The 25,641-nt window shown below is 51.4% G+C and overlaps 1 protein-coding gene across 2 annotated transcripts; it reads right to left on the reverse strand.

The window, feature by feature from the left end:
- Positions 1 to 915: 915 nt before the first annotated feature.
- Positions 916 to 21,360, reverse strand: POLD3 (DNA polymerase delta 3, accessory subunit). Of its 2 annotated transcripts, none has more exons than XM_079305054.1 (12): positions 21,238 to 21,360; positions 20,415 to 20,470; positions 19,831 to 19,933; positions 17,992 to 18,031; positions 16,434 to 16,563; positions 12,902 to 13,139; positions 11,511 to 11,583; positions 9,607 to 9,769; positions 8,252 to 8,364; positions 5,002 to 5,096; positions 4,847 to 4,928; positions 916 to 2,473 (listed from the first exon to the last, which is right to left on the reverse strand). In XM_079305054.1, exons 1-12 carry the CDS (start codon positions 21,295 to 21,297, stop codon positions 2,268 to 2,270), a joined length of 1,359 nt encoding a protein of 452 aa, XP_079161180.1. In that variant the 5' UTR covers positions 21,298 to 21,360; the 3' UTR covers positions 916 to 2,267. The 2 variants fall into 2 exon arrangements, with proteins under 2 accessions (XP_079161180.1, XP_079161179.1); XM_079305053.1 differs by having other exon boundaries at positions 16,434 to 16,566.
- Positions 21,361 to 25,641: the final 4,281 nt, after the last annotated feature.

The following is a 25,641-nucleotide window of genomic DNA, read 5'->3' on the forward strand; positions in this document are numbered from 1 at the left end:
AGGCACGGCCCTGGCAGGTCCTGCTGTCCCTGGGAATCTCTGAGCTGTGTTTTGCTTCCTTATAAGGCCCTGCTGCTCCCTGCTCCGGTGTCTGCGGCCGGGCTGGCATCGCCTGTTGGGAGAGCACAACAATTCCCAGCAGAATGCTGGGACATTCCTGCCCAGCCCTTCTCCATCCCTCCATCCCTGTCTCCAAAATGCCCAAGCCCAGCAGGAAGAGCAGGCCCTGCTCTGTGGAAGGAGGGTTATAAATCAGCTCAGCTGTCTCCTGAACAAGGGATGGGCCTTTTGCATCCCTCAGAGCAACACCAGGGGCTGCTGGTTCAGAAGCACCTTGTCCAACGAGAGCCCCAGCCTGGAGTGTCTGACAGTGCAACTCCTCAGTGCCCCTGGGAAACAAGGATGAGGATTGCTCTGCCCGAAATCAGGTTTCTAGGGAGGAAAGAAACACTATAAACTGCATTTCACTGAAGGAACCTCTCCCACTGCCTCTCCCGAGGCTCTTGTAAATAGTGGGAAGGGAGAGCAGCCCTAGCTGGGATCTCAGGCAGGGGCCTGGAGCCCCCTGGGGCTGGCAGCCCAGGAGAGGGCAGTGGGCAGGGTGAGATCATGGCTGGTGGAGCCTGCAGTTGCCCGGGTGCTGCTCCTCAGACATGAGGTCATTTTCCTGAGGAAGTGCCGTGTGACGGCAGAGGTGAGCAGCAGGAGCACCAGCACGCCCCGTCCTGCCTCTGCCCCAGGATCACACTCCAGGCCTCCAAGCTCAACACAAATCCTGCTGTTTCAGGGTTTCAGCCACCCAAAAACACTCAGGTGAAAGCTTCCAGCACTGCTTCTGATGGAAGAAATCTTCACCTGCTTCACCGGGGAAATGTCTTTGACTCCCATGCAGCCAAATATCACAACCCTTGGATATCAGGATTTGACACATTGTTTAATGAATAAGGACAAATTAAAAATAAAAAAAAAAAAAAAGAAAGTCTGTGTTCAATGGGATTTGTTACTTATTGTTACCTTTAAATTTCCCCTCAACTCCACCAAGAACAACAGAACCACTACAGCAGGGAGGGTTTTTCTCTCAACAGTTAAACTTCCTTTGTTAAACCAGAACAGGGCTGCTCATTCTCTGCCCAGGCACAAACCCAGTGATGCTGCTGGGGTGCAGCAGCTCCTCTCAAGTGAACACTGACTACACCAGCCCCTGGCTGGAAGCACCCACCAGCCCAAGCTTCAGGGATCAGCTCCTCTGGAAAACCTTTTACACCTGCCTCTCAACCTTAGGACCAGCCAAGACCAAGAGCTCCTTTCTGGTTAACAGGATTGCTATGCTTTACTCCTCTCCCATAACAGGTTCCTCAGGACCATGTGCCATGACACACTTCCTTCAGCAGGCAGATGATGAGATGTCCAGGGATAAACTCTGCTCTTGTCTGGTTCATGCCTGTAAAAAACCCTTCAGGCATTCCCTGGTACCTGCCTGGTGTTATCAGCAGTGCCCTCTGATCACCCTTCCCTCTGACTCACTGGCCTCCAAGGCTAAACCTCCAGCTCTTTCCCAATAACAGCAGAGCCTTCCCCCAACTACTCCAGAGCCAATTGGGTGGGAAGCCTCAAGGATGTTTTTGTGAAGACAGAACACCAACAGTGTCCCAGTCTATAATTAACCATCTGAGCAAGTTACAGAGGATATGTTCAAGGAAGAAAAGAGCAAGAGGATTTTATATGCACTGCTTTGTCCAAAAAAAGATTATGAAAGGCAGAGCAAAAACTATTTACCAGTCCTAGGGGGCAAATGAAGCACATTTCATTCAGTTAAAGCTGAAGCAGATGTTCAGTATGTGTGTCTGTGCCTGAAGACCTGCTACGTCACGTAGGCTTCTACCCAACTGAACATCTGGATCAATCTGGAGAGCTGAGGGTGTACCAAGAGGGGAGGAAAACACCACAACTCCTAACTTAGCACCAAGGGGTGATTAAAAAAATACAATTTCATGTGACCAGACTTAACAGCCTTTCAGGAGTTCCTCTAGATGTTGCTTCTAGCTGGCAGCTCCCACACCGCTTGGTTGACTGAAATTACTACAGTAACAAATAACAACTTTTCTCTGATACAAAATCCAGTCCAGAGTGCTTCCTTACACAGTAAGCAGGACAGCTTGTGTAACCAGGGGGTGCATGCTGGCCTCCACAAGCAGCTTGATGAGAGCCACACAAAAAAAGGGAGCAACACTCCCAAGCTGCCAAGAGGGCTGGGAGATGGACCCAGGTCATTTCTTCTGGAAGAAGCCCATGATGGAGACCTGCTTGTTGGCTCTGTTGGCAGGAGCTGCCCCTTTCTTCAGGTTCTTCTTTTCTTCCTTTGGGTCTCTCCTGGTGGGCAGCAGGGGCTGTTTGTGTGGAGCTGGTGCCTTGGGCTTGCAGAACTCATCCTCACTGTCCGTGCAGGATTCACTCTCGTAAACCTTCTCAGTCACTGGTGGAAAGAAGAGGGAAGGGGGCAGAGGGGGATGATGGTTAAGCCACCTTTATACCAGTGATGTCCCCACTGCAGCCTTCCCACAGCACTCCTGGAAAGGAACGTTTTGGGTCCAAGGAGCACAAGCCAGATGCAGGAATTAAGCCCACTGCTCAAGGTTAAGCAGTAGGAAATGGCCCCAGGTTGTGCCAAGGGAGGTTTAGGTTGGCTGTTAGGGAAAATTCCTTCCCCAAAAGGGCTGTCCAGCCCTGGAGTCCTCATCCCTGCAGGGATTTAAAAGCCTTGTGGATGTGGCACTTGGGGACAGGGGCCAGAGCTGCCTTGGCAGGGCTGGGGGAACAGCTGGAATCAATGACCTTACAGGGCTTTTCCACCCTCAGTGATCCTGAGATTCCAATTCGTGTGGCAAAGGCTGACAAGCAGCCATCAGAGTGATGAATCCCAAGGAGATCAGAGTCAGTAGTTTAGCACTGGACAATGGAACATCTACTTTATGGCTGAACCCACCATTCTGACTTGGCCTGATTTCCAAAGGTGCCAAAGCAGTCAGACAACCCAGAGACACCCCCGAGCTGCTCTGCCCAGCACACTGCACAGTGAGGGAAGAGCAAAGCAGACACTGCCCATCTTGAGGGGCACAGGGGTGGAAACCAGGGCAAACACAAAGAAACCCTTCACCAAAATGAACCCCCAGCCGTGTCTGCAGTCAGGGATGTGCTTGAGGGGGCTGCCAGCTCACTCAGCCAGGGCCTGGCCATGGAAAGCCCAGGGATATAAAACAACACACACAGAAATGAAACTGGAGTCAGCTCTGCTGATGAAAGCCACCTCAGACCCCAGAAAATGCTGCTATATCAGCTTTCCCAGCAGTGCTCTGGGATTCTTCTAGTAAGCCATTTTTCTTCAGCAACTGTATTCTTTTAAACAGATGTCTTAACTTCCCCTCTTCTGGGAAACTGGCTTTCACTTGTACTAATGCATCAAGTTAAATAAGGTTTCCTACGTCACCAGAGACTGGGAAGAGGAATGCTATGAAATCCTCCTGGGCAGCACTAGCAGAACCTCAAACAGGGACTGCAAACCAAGCAATCTCCCTTCAGAGACAACAGCCTTTTCAGGGAGCAGCTTCCACAGACCACTGGGTGAGCTTGAAAACCTTATCCTGTTGTCAGCCCTGTCAGGAGCTGCTGGGAACTCCCAAAGTGTGCAGTTAACCCCTCCAGCTGCAGTAACACAGCTTAGATCACCTCCTTTGGCTGCAACCTCAGCTGAGCTGCAGAAGCCTGTATTGGCAGCACCTATGGGTACAGGTACAGCCACTCACAGCCAGACTCCCTGAATCAGAGTGGCTCAGATGATGGGAGCTCTAAAATGCTGTAACACAAATTGCCCTCCAATGCACAGGTGGATATTCCAATCTCCAGGCCCACGTGTGTCCTTTGAAGCTTTAGACAGTGCAAGGTAGAAACATCCAAGCCTAAACCTCAATAATTCCCCTTTGCTAGGGACTAAGAGCAGGCCATCAATCCGTGGATTTCTCTTGATGCGTAGGAATGTGTATTGTGCTTAACTCCACACACACTTTAATTGCTCAATTTCCCTCAGGGCTAATCCGTAAATTACTTTTGCTTTTTGGCACCAATTCCTTGCTGTTGCAGCTATTGTGAAAACCATCACTTAAAATTGTGGAGAAATATAAAGTACAGCATCACTCTCAACGTTAAGATTTAACATCTCTTAAAACTTCAATGTCAGGACATGGAGGAAACAAATACAGCTTTCTTCAGGTCACAGGAGAAAGGAGTCAGGCTGGAATTCAAAGCCTCTGGCTCTCAGGACTTCTGTAGGGACTCTCCTCCCTTCTGAAAGCAGAGCCACCCTTATCAGAAACAGAAACCCCATTAAGCATTTAAGCCCCAACTTATTCCCTGTTTATCTGGGATTCTGTAAATTTCTTTAACATATAATCAAATTCTGCACAGCTCTGGATTTATCCTCAAAGGAAAAAAAAAATAAACCAACAAGGTTATCTCAGGCAGAATTTATCCCAAACCCTAAACCTCTTTCTGTACCATCTTTAAAAGCTTGCAGCTTTGGAGAGGAGAGTAAATGAAGGTGGTAATCATGATGGCTGAAGAAAGGGAAAAGAACTGCAGGGAAATCTGTGAATAATCAAAGAAGGGTAAGGATTCAGCTCCAGCTCTGACTGCCCACCCAGGCCTTCACCAGAGGCACAGTCACCTCAGTGTGGGAGCAGGAGTTCCAAGTGGGATAACTGATTGTGTGATTCTTTCTAAGGCTGGGAGAAGCTGGCCTGTTAAATGGCCAGCAAAGTGAGCTCCAGAGAGTGCAGGGCACAGCCAGCCTTACCCATGCAGCCTTCCTCTTCATCAATGAACATCTTGGATTTCAGCACACGCTTCCTCTTCCTCTTCCTCCCTGCAGCTGGCACCTGCAGGACACAGCAGCACTGTCAGAAACCAGGAGCTCACCTCTGCCAGCTCACCCCTCTCATCTGCTCTCACCTCTGTGGGTGCAGGCTCCAGCTCAGCTTTTGGAGCAGGTGCAGGTGCTGGAGATGGAGCTCTCTCCTCCTCAGGTGTGGGAGATGGTGGGACATCTGCCAAGAACAACAACACCTTGATGGCACGTGGGTCTCACGCCACACACTGCAGGTCCCAAAGGAAGGGGAGTGGGACAGGATGGGAGAAGCAGGCTGGGGATTTTCGGTAAGGCAAAAAAAATCAGTTCCACCACAGGAAACTTTTAAACCAGGCCCAGAAACTGGCAGGTTTTGGCTATACATTTCACTTGCTAGTCAAAAAGAGTGACTGCAATGTGTTTAGAAATTAAAACTGTGGTAAAAGAGTTGTTGCTTCAGTGGTGGTGCTACACATCCCAAACAATCTGTGCTATTAGCTTAACCCGAGAATTAAATGCAGTACACTATCACACATCTTAAAAGATTGTTAAGGGATTGGGTTTTTCCCCAAACTTTTATTTGGGGAGAAAAACCACCCTAGAACAAGAAACACCACAAAAAAGGAAGCTGATTCTCTGACTGTTTCACCTCCTTGCTCTCCTCTGGGTTCAAGGACAGGGACCCCAGACTCTGCTCAATGCCAAGACTGATCAAAGCAGTCAGGGACACCTCCACACATTTGTGTGGAGCAAAGTGAGCTCTGGAGCCTCTCCCAGCAGCATCAAAGTGAGGCACGCAGGGCTTTAGAGCAGGAGCAAGGCAGGGTCACCCTCCTGTGGGGCTGGCAGGGGGACAGAGCTGCAGGAGACCCAAGTGAGAAACGCTGCCACGCACACCCTGGGATGTGGGGAGGGCTGGCACTGTGGGGAACAAAGTGCTCCTGTGACCTACTGCCTCACCCTGCCGTGGATGTGGAGCTGTCCCCAGGGACCAGGGCAGCCAGGCACGCTGCCAGCTGACCTCTGCAGGTTACCCAGGCTCCAGGGAAACGCTGCTGGGCTGCCAGGGCCCAGCCATCAATCACATTCCTGCAGCTTCAGCCTGCTCTGAGAGCTGGGGCTGGCAGGGCACAGCCAGGTAACAGCCCTGCTCCCAGCTGGGAGGGCTGGGGGATCTCACAACGCTCAGAGTTCATCCCTGGGCTAAGGCCCCCACACAGTGCCCAGCACCAAACCTGCCCAGCCTGGCCTCAGCCCCTGGGAAGTGTCTTTAGCTAAGAGGGCTGAAAACCAGCCTGGTGAAAAGCCTGTGCCATGCCCAAGCAGAGGCTGCTGAAGGCATTGTCAGTGTGCCAGCTGCACTAGACTCCTTGGGGAAAATCTGGGCTTTTTTCAAGCTTCCTGCAAACAATTTCCCCAGCTCTTGGCAGGCAGAAGGCGCCTTCTCCCCACGTCAGAGTGTTTAGGACTACTATCAAGCTGTTTTATGGCTTCATTATCCTCTTCTGGCCAACACAGCCCTCTGACATGTGATAACTCCTGAGTCAACCACTAGCTGCTGCCCACAGTTTGCTCAACAGCAACAGCTGCATGAAATAGATACAAGTTGGGCAACTGGATGGACCAAAGATGTAAATCCTGGCTTTGTTCAGCTTGCTCTGACCCTGCCTGGAAAAACTGTGAGAAGCTTGAGTGCTTCTGCTGTGGCTGTCCAAAACCCAGGGAGTTTGTAGGTCACAGTGCCACTGCAATCAGCCTCCAAAGTGGCTGTAAAACACTTGTCAACACTGCAAACCTGTGTTGGTGCAGCTGGGGCTGCCAGGGCTCCCGGCCTGCCCGTGGAGTTTGTTCTGGCGCTGGGAGCAAAACAACCACAGTGCCTAAGGAACCCTCCACCAAGAGGACAATGAAAAAGCATTTACATGGACAGGACTGTGCCTTATGCCCTCTCTGTACCTCCAGCGTGGGACAATGTGTTGGTGCTGGTGGAAGGAGAGCCTATTAGGGCTACTTAGCACATCAGGAGCAGGCTCAATGCAGAACCAGGCAGGAGTCCTGGCCTGACTCACAACTGCCCATAAGTGCCTCACATCAGCCCTGCAGGCTGAGCTTCACACCCACAGAGCCTTGCCAAGTGTGCCTGCCACTCCAGGCACTCCAGGCCCCATTTTGCTCACTGATGCTGTTGATTCAAGTTGCCCCTGCTCTCTTCCACCTTTGGAAACAGATGCTCTTAAAGCCCAGCTGGCTGTATATATGTTTTTTAAAATTTCTTTTTTCATCCAACTCACACTCTTCTGCCTCAATATAGAATATAATACTACCAGTGTGGACTCATTAAAAATATTCCAAACAATTCAAATCTATCTGCTTTCATCTGGTTAGGATTTAGAAGGGCAAGCAGCAGGACCAAAGAGCAGAGTTCTCTCAATTCTCATTATCTCTTTTGAAAGGGCAAACTGAGTGATGTCCAAATTTGTATAGTGTGCTGCAATTTGCATGAATTTACAATTCTAATGCACAACACAAAGAGGTGAAGAACAAAGAGGGTTCTGATGCCAAAAACCTCCCCAGTGCCTGACTACCCTCTTGAGGAAGAACTTTTCCCTAATATCCAACCTAAACCTGCCCTGTCACAGCTCCAGCTACTCCCTCGGGTTCTACCCCTGGTCACTAAAGAGAATATAAACCCTGGAATAAATGAAACCAGGAGGCACACACAGGTACCCCACAGGAGACCAGAGAGCTCTGACATTCCAAATTCCTGCCTGATCTCACAGGATGTGGATGAGCTGAGAGATCCCAGCCAAGCAAGGATGGGCTGATTTCAAAATTCCCTCCTCAGAGCTAAACAACTCAGCTTGTCAGTGGGAGAGTGATGAGGAAATGGAAAGACAAACATCTAAAGAAATAAATACCAAAGAATGTGGGCATATATGTGTGTATATATACATATATTTAATAGCCAAACAAGGAGCTCCACACTGGAACGTGATGGAGTTAAGGCTGATCATGGAGAACAGCTTCCAGAGAGATTTATCATCCTGTGGAATAGTCTGAGAAGTGATACACAGCTGATGACAAAGATCATCTGAAATTATGTGGGCAGCAGGGAAACTATGAAAACAGGCCTAGAGGTGGCATGGCTACTGCAAAGATACCAACAGCAGCCACCTCTGCCTGGCCCTGCAGATTGTGCAGCCACACTAAATGGGGTCACTCAGGCTACAGCCATTTCCACAGTCTTTAGTCCTTTAAACGATTCCCTCAGCCACCGACCAACAGATTTGGAGAGAAATGCTTTGGAAATCAGGCCCCCGACCTACATGCCCGATTGTCTGCAGCTCTTTTTACCTTCATCATCACTGCTGTCAGACTGAAGCTGTTTGATTCTCCTCCTCCTTTTCTGGACGTTTTCAGGATCTCTTTCTTCCTCCTCATCTGACCTATCTGCTCTCTTCGTTTTACTGCCACAAAAAGTAGAGGGGAAAAAAGGGAATGAACACCCATTACCTCTCACGTGTGCATGAAAGCATCATGTGCATTTGGACATTCCTCAGGGAAGGATATCAAATGCCTCTCAAAACCATGAGCATGCATAGTCTGAAGTGTACCCTCCTCACAACCAGGCATGGGTGCCCCAGCACTTCCAGGCCTCTCATGCTCCCCACAGCCAGCTCTCCAGGACAAGGAGGGTTTCTTTAGCCCCTCTGCAGCTCAGCCCAGCACCTCGCCTGGCCTGGCCACGGCAGCCTGGCAAGAGCATGTTTCTGATCTTGTCTCTTCAGCTCAGGCTCCCAGTGTCCCCAGAAGCATCACTCAGAAGCTCTTTTGACAGACTGCTTGCCACTGACTGACTATGAGGTAGTGTCTCAGAATCCTGGAGCCATTTTTAAAGACTACTGGAAAAATAAAATAGCTTCTTTCTTTTTAGTGCTGGCGAGACGTGTCAGACGAAGAAGCCTGGAGGCTAAAGCCCACGTATCCTCACAGAGCTGGGACAGCACAAGTGGCCTCCCCAGCCCCAGGCTGCCAACACCTCCAGGCCTTGGCTTCGTGGGCAGGACTATCAATAAGACAAGCACTTAGTGCTCACTGCCATGGTGGGCTGGGTGGTGTGCTTACCTATTCAGCTAGAAATGGATTGAGACCACCAATTAATTACTCATAGGCCACCAGAGAGCCATCAGACTGTAGTGATTCTTTGTCCCTGTCAGTTTGGGTTGGATTAAACACAAAGGGCTGAACTTAAAATTAACTTGGAGCCTCAGCCCAAAGTAAACCAGTGGCATTGAAAGCAGCCGTACATGAGCTATGGAGACCAACAAGCACAACTTTGTGCTGCAAGCTGTGTACATACAAGCTTGGGAATCTCCCACCCTCCCTGCAGGACAGGTGCTCCTGCCAGCCCTCCCCACGCTGCCTGCAGGGTCTCTCCCCTGGCTGCTCACAGTGGGAGGGAGGTTGGCTCATGGAAAGCCATCCCCTCCCACTGAGGGCAGCCTGGGCCCTGTCCCTCCCATGTGCAATGGCACTCACAGCAGCAAATGGAAAAGAAACACCAGGAAAAAATCCTGACAGATGATTTTAGTCAGGTTGAACACAACTCAGAAGATGGAAACAGGAGGTGAGCCAGCATGTGTGACCAGCCAGCTCCACGCAGGCTGTCCCCAGGCAGGTTCACAGGGACCCTGAAGGGCACGACCCACCTCTTCTTGTCCTTTTGCTGAATTCCAGCAGACTCTGCTTTCTTCCCAGGTTTCTCTGCTACACTGCTAGGAGATGACTCTGGTTCTGCTACAGCAACTGAGGGCTTCACTGCTTCTTTCTCCTCCTTTGGCTGCTCAGGCACAGAGTTGGCTTTGAGTTTATCTGTGAACAAACCATTCAAAAAGAACAAACACTGGGCATTCAGTTGGAATGACAGCTTACAAAGCAGCTGGCCAGCTCTGTGCACCAAGCACACAGACAGCACTCCCCATCGTGTATTCAGGGATCTGCATTGGCCAAGCTGTATCAGACATGGGAAAATGGAGGGCATGCTTCAATTTCTGGGGGATTTTCCATGGTTCTGCTGCTCCTCATGTCAAGCCACGTGTGCTGCAGCAGTTAAAACTCTGTGGCAGAGGACTGGGAGGCAGTGGCAGGAGATCATGAGTGGGGTCAGAGGCTGCTGGGAGGGCCACAGCATTGTGCCAAAGCCCTTCTGGGAGTGCTGGGAAAACAGGCTGGCTGCTTCCCTGGGCAAGGGCAAACAGCACTGAACAACAGCTCTCTTATTTATGACCAACAGCACAAAGCCCAAGGACCCCACTGCTGTTAACTCAGGACTTTTTGGCAATGGTGGAACCTTTGAAGCCAGGAGAGACCTGCATGCAGGGAATAAATCTTTCTCCTGGAATCCCACCCTCTCCTCCACAGACATAATCATTTCCAGTTCTGCTCACTTTGCTCCTTCTCCCCAGCCACCTCAGAGTCTCCTCCACATGCTCCCCCACAGGACTCAGCAGAGAAGGGAACCCCTTGGCAATGATGGAAATGCACCCACAAAGCCTTCCCCACCACCACTGGGTCACCCTCAGGATTTACTCCAGTTCAGAGTGGTGACTGTCCTTAGGCTGAGAGTGTCCTCAGCTCCCTCAGTCCCACCAAAACAGGGACTCAGGGAGTCCCAGCAGGGCTGTGCCTCGTCTGCTCAGTGCTGGAACCATCCCCTGCAAACTCTGACAGATGCTGGTCAGAAAGTGAACTTTGCTGTTTACTCTCTCCCAAAATTCCTCTTTGAAGCCTCTTGTATTCAGTTATAAGGGAATCTTTGAAGAAGGTCCCACAGGCCTGCTCCAATACTCCAATATTTAAAAGCTTCAGCACAGTTTCTTTAGACTTGGATGCTTCAGAAGGGACCTGCAGGGGCCACCTAGTCCAAACCTCTGCTCAAAGAGAAAGGCCACCCCTCACTTTTATTCTCCATTTATCAGTCCTTCAGTTTTTAGAGAAGAAATTAACCCTAAAACTAACAACAGGCTCCTCAGTGCTGTGTGATGGAAAGCAAGCACCATTAGCATACCCTGCAAAACAGATTTTGGCAAGCATCTCACCAATAGCTGATCCTCCAGCCAGAACTCACTCTAAATCAGATTTCTTCTGCACTAAAAATCCTTCCTGGGTTAGTCTGTTCAAATATGTCATTTTAATTGATCTCCCTCCAGCAAGCTTTTTGTCTGAAAAATTCCACTGAAAACTCTTAATTTTTGCTTTAAAAGCTGCGTGCAAAACCATTAACCCCTTTGAGTGCAAAAGAGCAGAATAAAGTATGGAAAACTATTAGGAAAGAGGGGATATAAAGAAAATCCAATGAGTTTGGTGGAGTGGGGATGAGGAGGAAGAGTTCTCCTTTCTGCATGCCTCCCATCACAGCTCTAGTACAAAACACTTGATTCTACTGAATATTTTTTAATTTCTACCCAGCTTAAATAAAATATAATTAAAAAAAAAACAAACAAAAAGAGACTTCAAATCCTCAAGTTTGGGATTTCTTTTGTTTGTTTGTTTGTTTAAATACAACAGGCTGTTCCCTGACCACGATGGCCTCTGAAAACAGAAAAGCACTTACTCATAGCAGCTTTTCCAAAGAAGTTGTTCATGATGCTGTTCTTTGTTGGTGGCTTGCTGCTTGCTGCAGACACCTGGAAGCAAAGAGGGGAATAAGCACAGCAATTGCTCCCAGCCCTCGAGATGCACACCACTGCCTCTGGACAAGCAACTAATAGCACCTGTAGCAGATTTAGCAAATCCTGCTTTGGAGAATTTGAAGATGCTCCCTAGACACTACTATGTGCATCAAAGGGGTCAGAGTAAGTTACTAGGAGCTCCTTAGCAAGGCCTTCGGGTCTGACTGGGGCACATTCCCATCTGATGGCTGACAGTGCAACTGAAATAAGTGTGAAATAAGTGCCTGGACTAGGGTCAGTTCCCAGGAAAGAAGTGCTCTGTCTGCAAACCATCAGTGCCTCAAGTCACAGCAGCTGATAGAGCACTGGCCAACCAGGAAGGCTTTATCCAGCTCCTCTGGCATGCAGGCTGTTTGCAAGGAAATATCACTGCTCTGCTGCACCAATGCAGCCACCAAAGTGGGAAATCACACCCTCACCACTTAAGAAAGTGCAGCCTCCTAATCCAACTTATTTTCATGCAAATATAAGGCAACTAAAGTTCCCAAAACACGCACACTTCACCACTTCTGAACTCCCTATAAAAATCAGAAAAAGGAACCAAAGTGCACTTGGTTGTTAGAGAACAGCCAAACCATCCACAGGGAGTGTTACCATTTTAACATCCATTCCTCTGGCCACATGGCTTTAAAAACAATTACAGTAATTAAAATTAAAACATAATCCTGTCCTGGAAAAACAGCAGTCCAGAAGATAAACAATTTAGTCTTGCACAGGTCAAGCTCTGAAACTTCCCTTGCAGACCAAGTTTAAACACCTTGATACTTTTAAGACCTGGGCTTCTCACGTTTCACTCGTTGCTCAAACAAATCCTTTTAAGCACAATGGAGAGACCAGGATCCTAGTGGGTGTGTATATTGGGATGGCTGGAGAACAACTGTCTGCACAGGGCAGCTCTGCTGGAGATCCAGCCACTGGGGAGTGCCAAAGTTAGGGCAGGCAGGGAACAGTGACAGGGATAATCCTTGAGCATCCTGCCTGCAGGGACTGAGCACTGACAGAGATCCCTGAGCATCCTGCCTGCAGGGACTGAGCACTGACAGGGATAATCCCTGAGCATCCTGCCTGCAGGGACTGAGCACTGACAGGGATCCCTGAACATCCTGCCTGCAGGAACTGAGCACTGACAGGGATCCCTGAGCATCCTGCCTGCAGGGACTGAGCACTGACAGGGATCCCTGAGCACTGCCATGGCGATGGCTCTGCACAGGAGCAGTCCATGGCTGGCGGAGGCACTGCGGGCGGGTCACCGAAGGGCTCCGCGGTCACTCACCCCCGGGGCGTCCCTGGGCTCCGCCCTGCCGTCCCGGGGCGTGTCCCTGGGCGCGGCTCTGGCGGCGAACATGCCCGCGATGCCGCGCTGCTGCGGGGGCGCCCTGGCGGCCGCGGGCCCGTGGCCATTGGCCGTGCTGGCCCCGGGCTCCCGCTGGCCCTGGGCGCCCGGCGGCGGCGCCGGGGGAGCCTCGGGCGGCGGCCGGGCCACGGCGGCGGCGCAGCGGATGGCGCTGAACCTGGGAGGGGAGGAGGGAAAACCTGTTAGCATCCTCACTCTGCCTGCTGGCATCCTCACTCTGCCTGCTGGCATCCTCACTCTGCCTGCTCGCATCCTCCCTCTGCCTGTTAGCATCCTCCCTCTGCCTGCTCGCATCCTCCCTCTGCCTGCTCGCATCCTCCCTCTGCCTGCTCGCATCCTCCCTCTGCCTGTTAGCATCCTCACTCTGCCTGCTCACATCCTCCCTCTGCCTGTTAGCATCCTCACTCTGCCTGCTCACATCCTCCCTCTGCCTGTTAGCATCCTCCCTCTGCCTGTTAGCATCCTCCCTCTGCCTGTTAGCATCCTCCCTCTGCCTGTTAGCATCCTCCCTCTGCCTGTTAGCATCCTCCCTCTGCCTGCTCACATCCTCCCTCTGCCTGCTCGCGTCCTCACTCTGCCTGCTCGCATCCTCCCTCTGCCTATTAGCATCCTCACTCTGCCTGCTCGCATCCTCCCTCTGCCTATTAGCATCCTCACTCTGCCTGTTAGCATCCTCCCTCTGCCTGCTCGCATCCTCCCTCTGCCTGTTAGCATCCTCCCTTTGCCTGTTAGCATCCTCCCTCTGCCTGTTAGCATCCTCCCTCTGCCTGCTCGCATCCTCACTCTGTCTGCTCGCATCCTCCCTCTGCCTGTCAGCATCCTCCCTCTGCCTGCTCGCATCCTCACTCTGCCTGCTCGCATCCTCCCTCTGCCTGTTAGCATCCTCACTCTGCCTGCTCGCATCCTCACTCTGCCTGTTAGCATCCTCACTCTGCCTGCTCGCATCCTCCCTCTGCCTGCTCGCATCCTCCCTCTGCCTGCTCGCATCCTCACTCTGCCTGCTCGCATCCTCCCTCTGCCTGCTCGCATCCTCCCTCTGCCTGTTAGCATCCTCACTCTGCCTGTTAGCATCCTCACTCTGCCTGTTAGCATCCTCACTCTGCCTGCTCGCATCCTCACTCTGCCTGCTCGCCTCGCCTTCCCCGCCCCCGGGGGAGGGTTAGGGGCAACTGAACCCGGGCATGGCACAGAGCAAGAGGCCTCTGATGGAAAGATCAGCAAGAGCCGCAGCAGTCGCACGCTAAACAAGCTGTGCAGCTCTCCTGGGGGAACAAGCTGGACACCAGGCTGGGCAGGGAGCAGGCTGCATTCTATTCCTAAACGGGTCAGCTCTCCAAAGCCCGTGGCTGTGTGAGGATCCAAAACATTCACAGCTTTCTGATGCTCTGACCGCAGCTGCTGCGACAGGCAGCCATGCTCGGCCAGGTAAGCAAACCCCAGCAGAAGCTGAGCACCAGACAACATCCATGACATTCCCATTTAACTGCACAGAGCCATTCCCATGCAATCCCTGAGAGTGAGAGGCAGCTTGGCTTACAATGGTCTGGAACTCGATTGTTTGGGGATGTGAGATACAAGAGCTAAAGGATGCGCTCGCAGCTACAGCACAACTCACTGACAGTCAGGAATAGCAGATCCCAAAAATAGCTGAACTCTGCTCCCCACTGCGCAAATGCCACAAAGGAGCCCAGACTCAGGCCTCCCAGCCCACTGAATCACACAGCACATTTTCATTTGCCTGAAAATAAAGCAGCCTTCTGCCAGTTGGTTTCTGTGCCTCAGCATTAGCTGCTCACGTGCACAGTCCACTTCTACTCCCACCAGGATCTGTACTAACAAAACACCACCATACCCACGGCATTATGAGGCTGCAGCAGCAACCTCTTGACATTCAAACCTTTAAAGGAAGGGAAGCAGACACTGAAGAAAAATAATCCTACTCTCCTTTGTACTTTCAGTTTGTTTTTAACGTGGCTAATACAGCCCTCAGGACAGCCTGAGCTCCTACTCTAAACACCACCAACCCCACAATACATAACAGTCGTAAATAATACTGTCAATAGTTTTGTTGACTGTGCAGCAGAACTCAGCTAAACTTCCCCCATTCCAAGTCAGCTTGCCTTGATGCTGCTGTGTGACTATACCTTTATGGGTCTGACACAAATATTCACTGAAAAAATAGGCAACACTTGGACTATGCTCTGCAAACAAGGAGCTGCTTCAGTTTGGAAAGCTGGCAATGCCAACAGGCATTAAACACATATATTGCTATTAGTTAGCTATTATTAACCACCTCCACTGCCCTCACAGCAAAGCAGGTCCTGTAGAAACACAGGAGAGAACAAAGATCCTTGTCCCAAAGATCCCTTCAGCCGTGTCACAACTGACAAATGAAGAAGGTGCAATTTTTATTAGTTTGCTGGGGAAATCCTGCTTTAAAGCTGGATTCACACACAGGCTTCAGAACCTGGAGTATCTAAACCTTCTGGATGTTTAAATCCCAAAGGACACAAGTATCCCTACGGCACAGGTACCACCCAGGAGTGAACAGAGTGGAGCAAGGCACCTGCAGCCCCAGCAGGGCTCGTGGCTCCCCTGAGGTGGGGTTATCCAGTGCCTCCCAGGGCATCCACACTCATGCCCCAAACACACAGCCTCTCTTTTCTCTGCCACTCTCTTGTCAACACTCTGGATACCACCACATTTCTCCTGTCAAATCCTATACTCTCCCTATGACACACCCTTCAGGCATCCCCCTCTAAACCAGATTGGTCATGGCTCTGTGCATCCCCATGACTTCAAGCTGAAGCTGTCGTGGTGGGAACAACACACAAAGGAGAAGCTGCAGCTGCCAGGGGCTGCTCAGGAGGCAGACAGTGACTCCTGGAGACTGCAGCCCCTCCCAGCTCCTCTGCAGTGCCACCACCAAGCAGCCTCGTGCTGCCTGGACTGTTCTGTGTGCAGAGATCACAGCCTACTCTGAGCTGCCACGAGCCCACACGGGTCAAAGCCCAGCTCCTGGAGAAGGAGCTCCTGTGAGACTGTGGCGAGTCCAGAAGATGAAAACACAGTTTCACAAAACAGAAAGCAAACTCCTGTAACTGCTGTGCTGAGCACATCATTCGTGGTTCTATCAGCCTGTTTCGATTTTCTCTTCCTGTGTGGCTGAGAACTGGATTACATTGGTCATGATTAAGTGTGGCCTGGAAAGGAGGGGAACGTTTCCAGCCCTCAGACAAGCAAGGTACTGGAACAGTCTCCCTGTTGGAGTAAGGACCAAGTGAACCAACTGTGAGCTCAGTTTACTCAACAATCACTCAGTGTGCTCTTTGGGCACGGTGTGGCAGGGCTCTGAGGATAGCTTGTCCTAGCTCTGTCAAAAGCCAGGCCTAGCCAGCAAGCCTGGAGTGCCAGAGCTGTGTGAAGAGGGTGAGGAGGGGGCAGGACTCACTTGCTGCAGTGCTGCAGGTTTGTTTTGACGATGTCGTAGTCGGTGTTGTAGAGGGGGGAGCTGTCCTTGAGCAGGGCCTTCTGAATGCTGTACACGTGCACGCTGGCCAGGCTGGACAGCCTCGACTTCACTGCTGGGATGGGGACAAGAGCACACCCTTCAGCATGCAGACAGACTGACCACCTGACAGAAAACCTGAGCATGAAAAGGTCCAGCCATCCCCCTCCCAGCTCACCAGTGAACAATTCGAGGGAACAAACTGCACAAGCCTGGCGCGTTTTCCACTACCCACTCTTGGTTCTTGCACAACTGACTCACGAGTGATCTCTGTGCCTGCCTGCCAAACACCCAGTGTTTGGGACCCAGAATACCTGAGTGAGCACCTAAAGCTAAGGCAGGAGGTGGCTGGTCACTGCTGTGCCCTGCTGGAACTGCTCTGTGCCACCAGGGCCGTGCCCAGCACCACAGTGTCGCCCCTCCAGTCTGCTGGAATGAAAACTTCATCTCTTTTATGCTACTTGGATTGCAGCCCCCTTGAGACAAGGGCTGGTTTTTAGGAATTCTTTGTTCATTGCTTATATTGTTCTTTCCACAGAGTCCTGGTTTGAGGCTGAGCTTCTAGGCACTGTAAAAATACACGCAGTAATCATTTCTTGGGGCCAGTCCTAGACTCTGCAGCCCTACTCCCATCAAAAACCTCAGCCTCTTCCAAATATAAGTCATACCTTTGGCCTGCCTTCCAATACAAAAGCCATGAGCAACCCTTTCCTCCACAGCAAAAGTGTTACACAGCACACATAACTCAACAAACATGACAGAGAGTAGTTGCACTGCCTGACAATCTCTTGCTCCGAGGAAAACAGCCCGAGCTAGAAATCCACTTCAGATTTCCAACAACGCAAGTCTTTCAAACAAAGTGAGGTCATTAGCACAGATCCTTAAGGTCACAAATACCACAGAGTGCTCTCAAGTGCCAAAGACGTTATTTGAAAGTGATGAAGGGCCTGAAGTTGTGTTTCAGTTCTGTGGGTAAGATTTCATCAGCGGGACTAGAGCTGGGAAGATGGTGAGACAACAGACAGTGCCCAGAGCAGTGTTACAAAGGGGGCTTTTCACCTTTCACTCACAAAAGGGAGGTAAATGTCCTGTGAGAAGGTTTCAACAGCACTAGGAGCAAAGGCTGCAATTGCATTGAACCAATAACCAGAATTACCAGTTTCAGCACTCTTGGGGGCCTGAAGGCTCACCACTGTTCTGAGACACTACCAGGGTATGGCTGTGTCCCTGCTGTCAGGGGCAGGGAGCTGGAGAAGAATCACTGACAAAACGTTCAGAATTAAAATTTTAAAAAATCAGACTCAAATCACAAGCCTGAAGGTATTCAGCTGCTGGCTCAGACACTCCAAATTCTGAGAAACAGTTGGTACAAAAAGTACCCACCTGACCCCAAGAGCCCGGCCGGGCATTTACGTGCAGATGGCAAGTTCTGAGCTTTGCTCATTTTGCTGTTCTTTCAAAGGAAAAAGTTAAAGCTACATGAATTTCCCAGTCTGCTTACCTTCCAGTTTATCCTCCCTCACTACTGCAACCTTGTGGCACTGGAAAAAAGAAACACAAGCTTAAAATCTGAGGCTGCACGCAAGGCTGGTGTTTTCAGCTATTGAACAAGAAAGTATATTAATTATTCTAGCACAAATCACTGCCAGTGCCTTCAAACACTCCTCTGCTGTTAAAGCTCTTAAAGGATCCAGAGAGACAGACTGAAAACCCCACACTAATTCTGTGTTAAACAGATACCATGGGCCTGTCTGAAACCAGGGAAAACCCCATTGAATTCAGGCTGTAAACATGACACTGCCTGTGCAATACATCCCATTACTCAGAACTAATGCAGATTCTGCCATTTCAGGCAGATTTGGAGATTAAAAGACAATATTCCATGCACGTGAATCAGTTTACTATTTAGGAGAAAAAAAAAATGTTGTTTTTTTTTCCTAATCTAGAAATAAAACCAGGGCACCCTGAGATTCACTATCCCAAAAAGAAGATTACTTACTACAATATCTATACTGTAATAGATATTTGTGTATTCAAAAACATTTGGTGGAATGTCAAAGGCATTTAGTGTTTGCCTCCTAAGTTTGTCTGTGGGCAAAGGGAAACAGACACTGAATTTTCTCCTTTTCTTTTGAAAACCTCTGGGGTATCTGCCTGAAGTTTTAGATGACATTCCTGAAAATGTGATAAGCAGCAATGAGGAAAAGGAAATTAATTAAGCAGTAAGCTGAAACACTTTGAAGACAAAGTACTGTAAATTAACTTTAGTTTCCTTTGTTTCCCAGGATTAAAAAGTGGCTTAAACTAGGCAGCAAAAGAGCAAGGGGCAGGAAATGAGGCAGGTGAGAGGAGAGATGCAGCCTGGGCCCCTCAGTGCAGAAGCAGCAGTGCTAGGAGGGGCAGCAGAGGGGGATTTGCAGGCTCTGCCCTCAGGAGTGCTGCAGCTGGATGGATCCACAGCATTCCGGCTACACCTGCTGCCAGCAGGCAGCAGTGCAGCTCACAGCTGGGAGAATGAAAAAAAAAAAGAGATTTGTTGGGATTTTCATTCCAATCTACAAATGAAAACCAGGACACCCTGAGATTCACTATGCCTAAAAGGAGAGTGGATCATATTGTAATAGATGTTTGTGTATTTAAAAACAATTGGTGAGATGTCAAAGGCATTTAGTGTTGGCTCTTAAATTTGTCTGTGAGCAAAGACACTGAATTTGCCCACTTTCTTTTAAAAACCTCTGGGGTATCTGCCTCAAGTTTTAGATGACATTCCTGAAGATCTGACAAGCTCAATGCATTAAGCTGCAATGCCTTTGTTAATAAGCTGAAGCACTTTAAATATAAAATACTGTTAATAAATTCATGTTTCTTTTGTTTTCCAGGATTAGAAAGCTGGTTTAATCAACAAGACAACTTCAGCTGCACATGTGCTGTTCTATTTGATATCATCCCATGCTACATGAGCTCCAGGCTCCCTCCAGACACCACTCAGGCACCTGCACACCACAGATCCTGGGATGTGGACAGGTTGATCTCTGAAGGGCCCCTCCAGGAGGTTTGGTAACTTTGCTGCCCAACAACAATGATTGAGATGAATGTGACAGGGTTCTGAGCCTGGTGTGTTACTCAGCCACGACCAACTGCTCCTCCCTGCCATTGTCTGACTCTGGGACAGACACTGAGCCTTCTCCTGCCCCTGCCACAACCTGCTGCACAAAGAGCCAGCCCAGCTCCTGCCCCAGGATCACAAAACAAGGCAGGAGAGACACCCAAGGGCTCCCAGGCACCTGTGGGGAGTGAAACACTCACACTCACAGACCCTTGTGGGAACTGAAACACTCACAACATGCCCATTCTGGAGGAGGTTTCCTGCCACTAGGTAGGTGACATGAAGCTGAGCTCCTGAGTTCTCCTTCCGTTTCCTCTCCACATAATCGTAGAGCATTCTGCAAAAAGAAACCAGAAAGGTTTGGCCAGCAGAAAGGGGGGAGCTGCCACAGGGCTGGGGCAAAGGGGAAAGGCAGCCTGACAGGGACACTTGTCACACCAGCCCAGTTATTCTCCCCAGGAGTGATTTAATCTCTCTGAGACCCTGCCCCTCTGCCACTGTGGAGAATCCAGCCCAACAACTACAGAAACCAAAGGGCACATGCATTCAAGAGTGGCCCCTGCCGCTCACAGCCCCTGGGCAGCTAGCTGCAAAGCCTCTCCTCCAGAAAGGCATCTCTGAAACCCCTGAGAAGGAACAGCAGACTCTCTGGTGCATCATTGCCCAGCAGCCTGGCAGACAGTCAGGCACATAGAGTAACCTGAAAAGACAGGCAGGGATGTGAAATATTTCCACGTGCTCACTAGTGTGATGGGAACAGGAATTCACAGGGATTTAACAGGGGTTAACCAGGCTCTGGGGGATGCAGGGACACCTACTGTTTAGCCTGGTTGACGTGCACGCCCAGGGTGAAGCTCAGCCACTTGTATGTCACCTGGAAAAGGGACAAATCCTTTAACAAGGAACCCTTGACCTCTCAGTCCCACAAATCTCCCATCTTTGGCTTTTTAGTCAATGGAATTCTCTGGACGCCCCCTCCCTTCCAAGAAGTGCAGCGAGTCACTGAATTGCTGAGAGCTGTCCCAAAGGCGAGGGGGAATCTCACCCCTCTCCTGTCCCGGGGACACAGGCATCTCCAGCTGCACCTGTGTGCAATACCGTGTCATTCTGACCAGCTTCATCTCTGACTCCTGCTCTGCCCTGTTAAACCCCAGCCTCTGGCTGAGAACACCATTCAATTGCTGTTTATCGAGATTTTTCTTAAAGAAGCTACAAAGCCACAGGCTGCTCTTGTTCACGTTGTCAGACAGCTTGCACCAACTTTGCTTCACCATTTTCTAGGCAAAACCCATTTTATTTTTATTTTATTTTATATTTATTTTTCTTTCCAAATAAAATTTTGAAATGAAATTACAAAGGAACAGGCCCACGCGGAAAACCACCAGCTTTCTGAACGGCCCTCAAAAGGGTTAAGGAAAGGGGGAAGAGAGGAGGAAGAGAGGGGAGAAGGGAGTGGGGAGGAAGAGGAAGAAGGAATGAAAATGAGGAAGAAAAGGGAGGGGGAGAAGAGAAGGGGGAAGGACGGTGAAGAGGGAGGAAGAGGAGGGAGATGAAGGAGGGAGGGTGGGGAAGGAGGAAGGGGTGGAAGGAGGCGGAAGGGGGCGCAGGGAAGGAAGGCGGGAGAAGGAGAGGGGCACTCACGACGCGGTTCTGGTCGGTGACGAACTCGTCGATGTTCTCCAGGTAGAGCTCGTCCGCCATGGCCGCGCCGGGCCCGCGCTTCCCGCCCGCCCCGGGCCGCGCGCGCGCGCCGCCATGGCAACGGCCCCGCCGCGACGGCGGCCGCGCGGGGACACGCGCCGAGCGCGAACGGGCCGCGGGCCGCGCCCGGCCGGGGGCTCCCGTCCCTCTGCTCCCACCGGGACCCCTGATCCCACCGGGACACCTGCCCCGCCATCCCCCTGCTCCCACCGGGACACCTGCCCCGCCATCACCCCGAGCCCTGCCGGCACCGGCCGCACTCGGCTGGAACGGAGTGAAATTGAAATGAAATTGAATGAAATTGAATGACAATAAACTACGGTAAAATAAAGTGAAATAACATAGCATAGCATAGCATAGCATAGCATAGCATAGCATAGCATAGCATAGCATAACATAACATAACGTAACGAAGTAAAATAGAATAAAATAAATTAAGTGAAATGAAGTAAAATAAAATATAAAATAAAATAAAATAAAAATAAAATAAAATAAAAATAAAATAAAATAAAATAAAATAAAATAAAATAAAATAAAATAAAATAAAATAAAATAAAATAAAATAGAATAAAATAAAATAAAATAAAATAAAATGCTTTTGAGTAGATCTGGGGAAGCAGCAGGCTCGGGAGGAGCCGTCTCTGCCGTGCAGTTCCCTGTGCGGGTCGGCAGGTGCCAGCGGGACACCGCGCTGGCCGGGCAGGACGGGGATGGGATGGGATGGGATGGGATGGGATGGGATGGGATGGGATGGGATGGGATGGGATGGGATGGGATGGGATGGGATGGGATGGGATGGGATGGGATGGGATGTGATGGGGATGGGGATGGGGATGGGATGGGGACAGGAGAGTCTCACCGGGTAGGACACGGCTGCGGGCCAGCGCAGGAGCCGGCGGGAATCCCGGGATCACAGCAGTGGGAAAGCCCCGGGATTTTCGGGGGCAATCCTCCTGCAGCGCTGCCCAAGCCCCGCTAACCCGAGCTCCCGGCGCCACAGCCACACGACTTTAATCCCACCTGCACTGCCCTTTCCAGGAAGGAATTCCCCCAGTGTCCCACCCAAACTGCCTGAGGCCATCTCCTCCCGGCACTCCTTCAGCACCTGTCCCCAGCACCGCCGGAAAGAGGGGCCAGGAGGGGCTGAGCAAGCTGAAAAACATCCCGTTATCAGCAAACATCTGGGCTTTGCACGGCCCCGGAGCAGCTGGCAGAGAGAGAGCCCCGGGGCAGCAGCTCTGCTGGGGAGCCGCGGTGGTGCCAGCCCAGGTGATGCCAGACCATGGTGACACCAGCCCAGGTGACACCAGCCCAGGTGATGCCAGCCCATGGTGCCAGCCCAGGTGACACCAGCCCAGGTGGTGCCAGCCCAGGTGATACCAGATCATGGTACCAGCCCATGGTGGCAGCCCAGGTGACACCAGCCCATGGTGCCAGTCCAGGTGATGCCAGACCATGGTGACACCAGCCCAGGTGGTGCCAGCCCAGGTGGTGCCAGCCCATGGTGCCAGCCCAGCTTTGGATAAGTGTTAGAGTGAACTCCCAGTGTTCCTGTGCTGGAGTGCCCCTCCAGGGCTCACGATGACATTCATTCCTCAGCTGGCATCGGGTTTGTTTTGCTGGTAACAAAATAATCCACATCTTCTTCCACCTGAGTCCCGGCGCCTCCTCTCGCACCCTTGGTGTCTCTTTTCCTTCATTTCACTGCAGCTATTCCTGTGCTGTGACATTCCTGGCTTGACATTTCTGTCTGGTTTAAGGAGGGAGTGTGCAGCTCTTGAAGGCGTTACTCATCTTTCTGTTGTTTTAAGCCTCTTTTCATCTTTTGTTTTTCCTTCCCTAAGTTTCCTGCTCTGAGCTTTCTGGATGATTTCACGGCCTGGGCTAAGGTGCCTGGTAACTGCAAAGTTACACTTTTCACCCTCGGGGCAGGCACACTGTGTGTTGGTGCTGCAGGTTGGCTGAGGGGTATGGTGAGTGCAAGAGGCAAGAATTCTCTAGATGAGGATTTATTTGTATTAAAATGCTGTTTTACCTTACACCTGCTTTACACTTTGAGTTGAAACAAGTTGAAACAAGACTGGCCATAAAGAGAAGTTAGAATCACAGAAGGGCTTGGGTTGGAAGGAACCTTAAAGACCATCCTGTTCCACTGCCCTGCCCTGGGCAGGGACACCAGGTTGCTCCTGATCTCCTTGGAGAAATATTTTGAGATCTGCTAATGCGAGATTGCCTCATTGTCCTTGCTCCTGTGCTGTGCCAGCTCTGAAGCCTCAGTGCCAGCTCCTGTGAGGTGTGAAAGGCAGAGTCAACAAAGCCCAGGTCCTTCAGAAGAGCCGAGTTCTGAGGGCACATGGCCAGGCAGGGCTGGCTCCTGGGTGTCGAGGCTGGAGCAGCCTCTGAGCACCCTCTGCCCTCTCCTCAGGCTCTGGGAGCTGCCCTGCAGATCTGCAATCCCGCATTTGAGGCCGGGCTCTGCATGTGGTTTGTACCAAGGCCTTTGGGTCCCTTGGAGCCCCCTTAGCCCTGGCAGGGACTCTGAGGTGTCCCTGGATCCTTCTCCTCTCCAGGTGAGCTCCCCCAGCTCTGCCAGCCCTGGAGCAGCTCTGTGCCTCCTCTGGGCTCTCCATGAGCTCCAGGTGCTCCTGTTCTGCAGGTAGGGCCACTCGAGGACATTTTTCTGGTGTTCCCCTAGCTGAGCTCTCCTGGGGCACTCTCCTGCAGCAGTGCTGTGGTGGGTGTTTGACTCAGCAGCCCTGGTTTTGGCTGCTCTGGGGTCCTGCTGGCTGTCCAGGTGGCAGAGTGACCCCTGGCAGGGGTCTGGCAGCTGCTGGGGACAAACTGGAGATGAAAGCATCTTCAGCAGCGTTGGCGAAGGACCAGCCACACAGCTGAGCTTTGCAAGTGGAAACATCATCTCCTGGTGAAGCTCAGGGGGTGCAGAGCCTGCCCAAGGTGGGCCAGAACCTGAGAGCAGTGCAATGAGCACAGAAACTCGGCTCTGCCCCGCCTGCCCGGGCCAGCGAGGAGCTTCCTTGAGCGCTTCCTTCCTGCCCCGGGGCACAGCCCTGGCACAGCCCCACACGGGCATTTCCTTGTTTCCTTCCCCTCTGGCACAGCCTTGGGAACGTGGTTGGGAGCGATGAGGGAGCAGGGTGGGGGCAGAGCAGCCCTGCTGAGGGACACATTCAGCCAGATCCTGCCCCAGTGAACGGGGATCTCAGCCCCAGCACTCGGGGTGAAATGTGTGCCCCTCCTAATACGGCTGCTGCTGTAGGATTTCAGTGCTGCTGCTGTTCTGGTGGATGTTTCCGTGTGGTACCTGGGAGCCTGCTGTCACTGGATCAAGTCAAACAGAACCACAGCTGTGCCCCGATGCCAGCACAGCTCTGTCACCTCTCTGTCACATCCCAGCCTTGCCAAACTCAACAGGAGTGTCATCCAGCCTTCACTGGAGCCAAGGTGTTGCCCTTTGCCTCCATCTGCAGCTCCCTGTGAGCTGTGACAGCCCCTCTTGCCAGGCACCTGTTTCACAGCCAAATCCTCTGTCCTCTTCCTGCTGTTAAGCCCTGACTTGCACTAGCCCTGAACTTCCCGAGGGAGCCTCTCCTGCCAGCACAACACCCCGAGCCGCCTTAGGAACACCCAGCCCGACAGAAGGATGGAAGGTGAGCCACCCGCGGCCCCCTGACACAGATTTCCGGGCAGGATGTGCTCAGTAAACAGGGCAGTGACGCCACCTCACTGCTGCTGACGAGGGTCCCGGCCCCGTGACAGCCCCATCTCCAGCCAGGACTGGGGGCTCAGCCATAAAGGAAAGGAAATAACTCGTTGCACACACGCTGTTGGTGCAAAATGTGACTCCTGGAGCTGGCTGAGGATATGATGGGTGCTGCTCAGTTCCTGGTGAGCTTCATGGTGGTTTCCCCCCGCCTTTTTCTCCTTTTCATTGAGAGAACGGCCCAACAAAGGGAAGCAGCTTTGCTTCCCTGCAATAAGGCAGAGGTTGACCTTGCCGGGCACCCGAATTACCTGTGGCGACAAAGGGCACGTTACCGCGAGGTGTGCCTGCGATAACAGCAGGAGCTCAGTCACAGTGATTGCTCTGGGGAATCAGGGCATTCTTTCACACGCTCAGCCCGTCGATAAGCTGGGAACGGCCGCGTTTTAATGGTTGACTCATTAGCGGTTCGACCAGATCTGTCTATTTTCTACATTTGCAATAAAAGCTGAGGTGGGAACACTTTGTCTCTCACAGTCCCAGGGGGATGACCTGCAGCTCTCACCAGCACCTCGGCAATACAAGAGCTTTATTTACAGTCCAGAACCTTGAGGTGCCAGCAC

The sequence above is a fragment of the Erithacus rubecula genome (genome assembly GCF_903797595.1).
Source record: "Erithacus rubecula genome assembly, chromosome: 1".
In the NCBI taxonomy this organism is placed as follows: domain Eukaryota; kingdom Metazoa; phylum Chordata; class Aves; order Passeriformes; family Muscicapidae; genus Erithacus; species Erithacus rubecula.